General features: G+C 37.3%; 1 protein-coding gene across 1 annotated transcript in view; it reads right to left on the reverse strand.

Moving 5' to 3' along the window:
* Positions 1-9,471, reverse strand: part of LOC106883862 (NEDD8-activating enzyme E1 regulatory subunit) — a 29,980-nt gene that overhangs the window by 1,993 nt on the left and 18,516 nt on the right. Inside the window, exons 11-18 of the mRNA XM_014935000.2 lie at positions 8,948-9,039; positions 8,006-8,065; positions 6,423-6,483; positions 5,712-5,860; positions 4,273-4,312; positions 3,172-3,258; positions 1,565-1,704; positions 853-926 (exon numbers count right to left, since the gene is read on the reverse strand). Of these exons, the coding sequence (XP_014790486.1) occupies positions 853-926; positions 1,565-1,704; positions 3,172-3,258; positions 4,273-4,312; positions 5,712-5,860; positions 6,423-6,483; positions 8,006-8,065; positions 8,948-9,039 (703 nt within the window). The remainder of the gene's footprint in view (positions 1-852; positions 927-1,564; positions 1,705-3,171; positions 3,259-4,272; positions 4,313-5,711; positions 5,861-6,422; positions 6,484-8,005; positions 8,066-8,947; positions 9,040-9,471) is intronic.

The following is a 9,471-nucleotide window of genomic DNA, read 5'->3' on the forward strand; positions in this document are numbered from 1 at the left end:
GGTAATTTCAACATGAAACAGGGTAGACTATTTGGGCCGAATATGGTCGGTTTGAATGCTAAAGGGTTAAATATTTTAAAATGTTTGCTTTAAGCAATACCTTAATAAAGCCTGAAATTCATAGAGAAACTATGCAATATTTGCAACTTTCTAAAAGGTGTTAATTAACAACATAAGTGTGGAGGCCTGTGGCTAAGTGGTTAGGGTGTTGGACTCATGATTGTAAGATTGTGGTTTCGATTCCTGGACTGGGCAACACATCATGTTCTTGAGCAAAACACTTAATTTCACATTGCTCCAGTCCACTCAGCTGGCAAAGATGAGTTATCCTGCGACGGACTGGTGTCCCATCCAGGTGGAGAATATATACGCCGCTGAAACTATGAAACAGGCCCTCATGAGCGTGGCATGGCTCGGGAAGGAATTAACAACATAAATGAAGGTGTGTGACACAGTGGTTAGGGTCCTGATTGCAAGATCATGGTTTCTATTCCTGGACTTAGTGGTGCATAGTGTTCTTGAGCAAAACCCTTCCTTTCATGTCGTTTCAGTGCATTCAGCTGTAAATGGATCAGCATCACATTCAAGGGGGAATTTTGGGATCCCGGTCATCTTTATATGCCATGGAAACCGGGCAACTGGTCCTATGACTTCTTAGGACTCAAGACAATAAATGTTCACAGACTGATGATGATGATGATAATATGAAATGAAATAAAAGAAGTACAACAGGTAAAGAAGACTGAGCTTAATTATTGTTCACAGAAGACTTAACTCCTCCACTGTAGAATATGCAACCATTTGTTATTTCATGGAATCCTTTTGACAGGTGAAAATAAGTGATTGACTTACATTTCATGAATATAATCATCTTTGATTAAAGTAGAAGAGAGGCCTAATTCCATGAGGAGCTTGCTAACATGTGTCTGAAACAAAATTAAATAAAAAAAAAACAAGTTAGAATAATAAATGTTTCTAATTTCGGCACAAAATCAGCAATTTTGAGTGAAGCATTGAACCCCAGTACTTGACTGGTACTTTATTTTATGAACCTCAGAGGGATGAAGTTGACCTCAGTGGGATTTGAATGCAGAAAGTAAAGAAGTGGAAAAAAATATTATAAGGTATTTTATTTGATGCTCAAACAATTCTAACAATTTATCTGCCCTTGATCTTGTAGTGAGGATTTGAAATGGAGCCCTGGGATATGCAATCAGACATCACGTTAAAATATGGAAAATACAAAGATCAAGAATAAAAAAGCAATATGACATTAACTCCAATACACAACAAAAAACAAAACAAGACAAAAAAACCCCCTGAAAAAACTGATAATGACCTTTCCAATCAGACATCATTTAAAGATGATAAAGTTTGAATTGATGGAATTTGACTACTATTTCTTGCAGATCCCTTGAACATGCAGAGGATCCCACACTGGGATGACATTGACAATAAGAAAGGAAGGAGATGATAACAAGTGTGAGAAAGTTGTAAAGGCTGAAATTGAATACAGGAGGTGATTAACAAGTGAAAAGTGACTAATTAATATAGCCAATATTACCTTTAATTTAAAAACATCCCCTTCTACTTGATCATCATACCAGCCTGGGTAGCGGCTGTACTCTTCAAAGAAACGTTCAGCAGCTCGCAACATGAGATAAAACACAATATCACTGTCTTCTTCATCTCCCAGCTGGAGTCCTGGAAATACATACAGATGTCAGGGGCGTATATTGCAAGTGTGTTAGGTGTGCACAGCACACCCATCGAAAATGACAAAGTCATTATAAATATTAACCTTATTTGTTAATTTAATCTCAAATCTCAGTGCAAAACTGTTGTTATACCCCAGCTTGAAATTTGGTGGCATCGCATGTGGCAGTACACCCAATACAAGAACCATCATATGCCACTGGCAGATATATATATATATATGCGCAGGAGTGGCTGTGTGGTAAGAAGCTTGCTTCCCAACCACATGGTTCCGGGTTCAGTTCCACTGCGTGGCACCTTGAGCAAGTGTCTTCTACTTCAACCTTGCGCCGACCAAAGCCTTGTGAGTGGATTTGGTAGATGGAAACTGAAAGAAGCTTGTTGCATATATATGTACATATATATGTATGTATTTGTGTGTCTGTGCTTGTGCCCCCACCATGGCTTGAGAACCAATAGAATAAATACTAGGCTTAGTAAAAATAAGTCCTGGGGTTGATTTATTTGACTGAAGGCAGTGCTCCAGCATGGCCGCAGTCAAATGACTGAAACAAGTAAAAGAATAAAGAAGCACAAAATAGTCTAAAGTGGCATTAACTGTTTTAACCCACTGAAAACCCCTACCTTGCCACCCACCCCTCCCCACTCTATCAATAGTCAAACTGCACTGAAATCAATAAACCACTTATCCACTCACTCAACCAAAACTCCATTTTAACATTTTGATGCCATATTTCTGCTCAAATGCACAGCCACTGCTACAATTAGTTTTGTAGATGAAGAATTAAGTAAAATATATGTTTAACCCTTTTGTTACTGTATTTATTTTGAGATGTTCTGCATTTCTTTCAGTTAATATAAATATAACAAAGAATTTAGTAAAATAACTTAGTTATCATTAAGCTAGTGTTAGGAATATAAATTGTGACTAAGGTTTGGTGGAAGATTTTAATTCAAAACTTATGAAAACAAGACATTTGTACTGAGAGCCAGAACCGGTTTCAGCCGGGTCAGCATGAAAAGGGTTAAATTAATCATTTGTTAACCCTTTTGTCACCATATTTCTGTTGAGATGCTCTGTGTTTCTTTCAATTACATTAAATATAACAAAGAATTTAGTAAAATAACTTAGTTATCATTAAGCTAGTGTTAGGAATATAAATTGTGACTAAGGTTTGGTGGAAGATTTTAATTCAAAACTTCTGAAAACAAGACATTTGTACTCAGAGCCAGAAGCGATTTCAGCTGGGTTGGTAATGAAAGGGTTAAAACAAATTAACATGAAATTTTGATTAAGATCACTTTAAACTAGGAAAATTGTTTCATAAAACCAAAGATAGTCTAAGCTGGGTTGATGTCAAAAGGATTAAAGATTAAGTGCTCATCTCTTCTACCCTAAAAAAGAAGACAAAAAAAGGTGTTTTGCTTAGTTAAAAATGTCAGTAATTTTGATACCCAGTTCTTGAATCCGTGCACTTTTGGGATCATATTCTTCTGCCAAACTTCTGCAGTGAATCACTCGTAAAAAGCTTCCATTTTTACCTGAAACATTCACAGTGATAGGTTGGTCATTAAGGGTATTATAAAGATACTTATACTTATTTGTCTAATTCAGAGAAGCAACATCATTAACGTCCGCTTTCCATGCTAGCATGGGTTGGACGATTTGACTGAGGACTGGCGAACCAGATGGCTGCACCAGGCTCCAATCTGATTTGGCAGAGTTTCTACAGCTGGGTGCCCTTCCTAATGCCAACCACTTCGAGAGTGTAGTGGGTGCTTTATACATGCCACCGGCACGAGGGCCAGTCCGATGGTACTGGCAACGGCCATGCCCAAAATGGTGTTTTTTACGTGCCACCTGCACAAGAGTCAGTCATATTAATTGTAGTAATGAAGTTGATTGACTTCATTAATACAACACACACACACACACATATATATATATATATATATATATATATATATATATATATATACATACACATATGTACACACACACTCACACACATATAATGATGGCTGTCCACTCTTGACCGAAGAAGCCCATCATTTGACCATTAAGAACAGTGTGCATTCAGGCAAATTTATAGTTTACATTTGTGACTCCATTAATGATTGAGAAGTCCAGCTCTTGATAAACATACATGCCTGCAGATATTGCATATCAAGCTTCCATCATTCACTACTATTTTGGTAGTGTATTTTTGAGCAGCTTGATTATGTGTGTTTGTGCGTGTGTGAGTTTGTTTACATTTGTGTTTTATTGAAAATTGGTCCAACTACAGGCAGTGACATTGCTGTTATTCTCCTGGTCAATAGGTAGTCTGCTGTCTGTGCACCTTTGAAAACATGTGGAATAAGCTATTCCTTACTTGGGAAAAATGTAAGGGTGAGTGACAGGAAAGGCATCTGGATGTAAAACAATGCCTCACTAATATGTTCATCTAATCCATGCTAGCACACAAAAATGGAAGTGGAAAACAAATGAAAGAAAAACTTATTTGCTGAGAGTCAAAGTAGACAGAAATGACCAAAGTAATTTTAATTACTTACAAAATAATTTTACATCTTGTTCAGTGATGCTGCAATATGGCTACAAAAAAAAAAAGAAAAGAAAAAGATAAACATTTATTAAAGAGATTAAAAAAAAGTGTTTTTATGTCCCAATTGCACACATCAAAATGATCAAATTGGTAAGGTAGAGAAATTTTTCAGACAAAATATTATCATGGGCGCTTATATTGCATATCTTTTAAGATGGAGATGAGAAGTTTGGCACAGCTGTTTTGGCACTGCTTATTTGGCATCGCTGAGAAGACGGTGATTTATTTGACATCAGGCATTTTAATGGTTCACTCCTCTGGTTATGCGTGTGAACATATTTCTCTTTGTGTGTGTGAGGGAAGGAAAAGTGTTTATGACAGTTGTGTTCAATTAATAAATTGTAATGTCTCTCACTCTGTATGTGTATATTTCTCAGCGTGTGTGTGCCTCCAGTGCTAAAAAGGTAGTCACCAAAACAGATTCAGTGCCTGATCAGCTGTGCCAAATTGCCAGCATTCAAACAGCTGCGCCTAATTGTCTTATTCTGGTCTCAGATGTGATCCTTGTAGGCTTCCATAGACATATGCTGTTTTGCATCTGTCCATCATTGTTATTCAATATACTCTTTTACTTGTTTCAGTCATTTGACTGCGGCCATGCTGGAGCACCGCCTCTAGTCGAGCAAACTGACCCCAGGACTTATTCTTTGTAAGCCTAGTACTTATTCTATCGGTCTCTTTTGCCGAACCGCTAAGTTACGGGGACGTAAACACACCAGCATCGGTTGTCAAGCGAAGTTGGGGGGACAAACACAAACACACACACATATACATATATATGACGGGCTTCTTTTACTTTCCGTCTACCAAATTCACTTACAAGGCTTTGGTCCATAAGGCCAAGTGTATCCAGGTTGCTATGATGTTCAAGTGACTAAAAGTGTAAGATTCCACCCCGACTAAATAGGATGCTAATCCATTGTAGGGAGGTTAATCCTAATCCCTGCTGTTATTGGTTCTTATTTGCAACTGAGTGAACTGAAACAAAATGAAATCAAATGTTTTGCTCAAGGGCATAATACACTGCCTGGCCTGAGAATTGAACCCACATCCTAATGATTGAGACCAACACCCAAACTATACCACATGTTTTCACTCCAAGAAGTTCACAAAACAAAAAGTATTGTATTTTAATGTGTATAAGGAACCCCCTAATTTTTGGGGCTTAAAATTTGGAAAAAGGTTTTGTAAGGGATTATAATACTATCCATATAAAAGAAACTCCCATATTTTTTAACCTAATTTTTGACAAAAAAGGGTTCCTTATACACATTAAAATATGGGAAATACAATGTTCAAGAGTAAAAAAGTAATATGACATTAACTCCAATACACAACAGAAAACAAAACAAGACAAAAAAAAAAACCCCTGAAAAAACTGATAATGACCTTTCCAATTTTCTGCAGAATGTTCTGGACACGATGGAGGACATTAGTAACGTCTTTATGTGCTTGCTCTCTGTAGATATTCTGCAACTGAATGTAACGGTTAGAATCTGCTGTCATATCAGGAATCGTACCTCTCAGTGGTAGAGTATCTGTAAAATAGAAATATCAACCAAATTTTCAACTGAACAAATACAAAATAATGCTTTTATTGGCTTGATGCTATTTCTAACACCAACAACTTTACTGCAAGTAGTGGATGCTTTTTATATGTCACTGACACTAATAAAGTTTCCAAGTAACATGCAAGGTAAGAGGAGGGGGGAGCCACTCCTTGACTAAGAGGTGGTGGAGGGAAGAGTATATTTTAGAGGAAGAAGAGGTGGCTTTATGTCAGATGCTGGGAGTTAAAGTATGATAGGGGGACAAGCAAAGGTGTCTTGCTATAGAAAAGGTAGATAGCTACCCTACATTATAGAAGGGTGGCTGAGAATAGCTGGGAGGTAGATATGTGATGAGTTGCTAGAGCAGACCCTCAAGGAGTAAGATAGGATAGAGATGGTGGATTAGTAGGGGAGAGGAGTGAGATAGGGGTTATAAGAGTGTGAGGAGAGAGTAAGAAAGGGTTGTATATATGTAGTAATATTGAGAAATTATTTCATATCTTGAAACCAATGTCAATAAGTAATAATGGAGACATAGGAACCGACTTACTTTTGCCTTCGTTCTCAGTGAATTCTTTCATGGCATGCAACATGATCCAGAAGTTTTTGCTCTTCAAAATAGAAAAGAAACAAAATAAAGCCCAAATAAAATATTTTTGAGATTCCTCTTAAAAAAATATATTTTCAACAAGTTTAAATTACTACAATGCTGTCATCACTCTGCCACCACCTTCACCACTACTACTACTACTACTACCACCATGACCACCATTATAATTTCTGTAGTGGATACTCTTTGACAATGTTTGCTTCAACAATGAATATTTTGTCTGATCAACTGAATTTCAATTCCTAATATTAATGTGTTAATGGCCAAATATTCCACAGACACTCTTTACTCTTTTACATGTTTCAGTCATTTGACTGTGGCCATGCTGGAGCACCGCCTTTTGTCGAGCAAATCGACCCCAGGACTTATTCTTTGTAAGCCTAGTACTTATTCTATCGGTTGTCAAGCGATATTGGGGGGACAAACACAGACACACAAACATATATACATACACATATATATACATTTATACGATGGGCTTCTTTCAGTTTCCATCTACCAAATCCACTCACAAGGCTTTGGTCGGCCTGAGGCTATAGTAAAAGACACTTGCCCAAGGTGCCACGCAGTGGGACTGAATCCAGAACCGTGTGGGTGGTAAGCAAGCTACTTACCACACAGCCACTCCTACGCCTAAAAGACACAAGTACTTTTAATGTAATTCTTAGGTTGAACCATCATTTATGTAACTATTGGGTCATTTCATAAATAATGCATTGTTTTATACTTCTTTTATTTTTCAAAATTAAGATAAAGTTCTTTTTTAATCTAAAATATACTCTCTTTCATTTTCTACAATGCTCTTCCATCTATCTGGTAGACTTGCAAGGCCCCTCTTCTAAAATTCACTTGTCTGTGAATGTAACTACTTAGGGATAACAACATTTCAACAGGGATCTTTAAAATTTGATTTCATATCAAATGAGTAACGTATTTTATGGCCTATTTTATATATATTTATTGTATAAATGTAATATCAGATACACTATATCTGAAAAATGACAGGACAGTCATGGTTGGAATCAGGGCTGGATTAATTAAGATCCATAGAGACCCTAAGCACTTAAAAGATTTTAGTGACCCCCGTATGTATGTAATTCAAAATATAAACAATAAAAAAACATAAAATTAATTTTATCTTTCAAAATGAAACAAAATTAACAGTAAGATGGAAAATAATATTTATTTACCATCTTTATTTATATATTAAAAGTTTCCTCCTACTTTATTAATTGCAAAATCTTTGATCAGATCCTCACTATGACACCATGAAATTATATTTCCGATTATATAAATTACTTCAAATATTATTTTAGTTAGTTTAAAGTGATTTCTTTTGTGCTGTAAACCATTTACCATTTCTGTGGCACCACCCCTTCCCTTCATACCTTAAGCATGAGCTTATTTTGCTTAATGGTTAATCCAGTGCCACTTGGAATGTTTCTGATCATATGTCTGCTCCATCAGAGCTGACCAAGGGTTAAATAACTTTCTAAAATAAAAAAAAAAAAAAATAATCTTACATCAGCATGCATCTGTGTGCAAGATGGATCATTGAAAATCTTCTGTACAGTTTCAGGAATCTGGCAAAGAAAAAACAGAAATAAGGGATAACGAAAAACATATACATAAGATACAATATAGGTGTTGGTGTGGCTTAGAAGCTTGTTTCCCAACCATTTGGTCTTGGGTTCAGTCCTACAGTGTGGCATCTTTGGCAATTGTCTTCTAGTATAGCCCTGGACCTATTAAAGTCTGTGAATGAATTTGGTTGACAGAAACTGTCTTATACTATCATCATCATCATCTCTGTCTCCCTCACTGGGTAACCATGTATCTTCTCTATAGCAAGACACTTGTTTCTGCCTCTATATCTCTGTTACACTCTAATCGTCATCATCTGATACTGGATCACCTCTTCCAATGCCCCCTCTGTTATAGCAAGACATCTGTTTCTGCCTCTCTGTCACACTCTAACCTTTTATGCTCTGACATGAGTTCCGTCCTGCTGGAAAAAAAGGAGTAATTCTGTGAAGGACCAGTGTTCTGTCCAGAGAGGAACATATATGCCTGAGAAATCAGGAAGCCAGCCCTATGTTCCCTACAGAGTGATGTGGACTAACCAACCACACTCCTTGATGGGTCAAAGGCTCATGTCTCATATGGATAACTTTCAGCTTGGTTTCTACTGTTTGATGCCCTTCAAGACATCATCCACTTCACAGACTGTACCAGAACAAAAGAGGTTGTCCTGTCCTCAACAAGACCAAGGGTTCGACTTGACCCCAGATTGTCTCTGTTCACCAACCACTTCACAGAATGTACTGGATGCATTGCATCATAACACCAACACTCGTAAGGTTACTTTGTACCTCATCCACTCTATCATGTATTCAATCATTCAAGGTGAATAGAAGAGAGGGCAATGAAACTACATCAATTCAAACATCATAATATATACTCACATGAGTTCTCACTAAGGATGTGTTCAAGTTTTCAACTGCCTCATCAAAATTTTGCTCCTCTTCGGGATTTCCATTTTCATTTCTTAAAACACCTTTAAACCAAAACAATATATATTGTACTGTAATCAACGAATGATCGTAGACAGAAATTTAAAATGCACTACTTCAGTAGAGTGAATTGTTGTTGGCACTCTGTCGAGGGTTCCAGTTGATTTGATCAATGGAACAGCCTGCTCGTGAAATTAACGTGCAAGTGGCTGAGCACTCCACAGACACGTGTACCATTAACGTAGTTCTCGGGGAGATTCAGCGTGACACAGTGTGACAAGGCTGACCCTTTGAATTACAGACACAACAGAAGCAGGAAGTAAGAGTGAGAGAAAGTTGTGGTGGAAGAGTACAGCAAGGTTTGCCACCATCCCCTGCCGGAGCCTCGTGGAGCCTTAGGTGTTTTCGCTCAATAAACACTCACAACGCCTGGTCTGGGAATCGAAACCGCGATCCTATGACCGCGAGTCCGCTGC

Source organism: Octopus bimaculoides, chromosome 1 (genome assembly GCF_001194135.2).
Source record: "Octopus bimaculoides isolate UCB-OBI-ISO-001 chromosome 1, ASM119413v2, whole genome shotgun sequence".
Classification (NCBI taxonomy): Eukaryota; Metazoa; Mollusca; class Cephalopoda; order Octopoda; family Octopodidae; genus Octopus; species Octopus bimaculoides.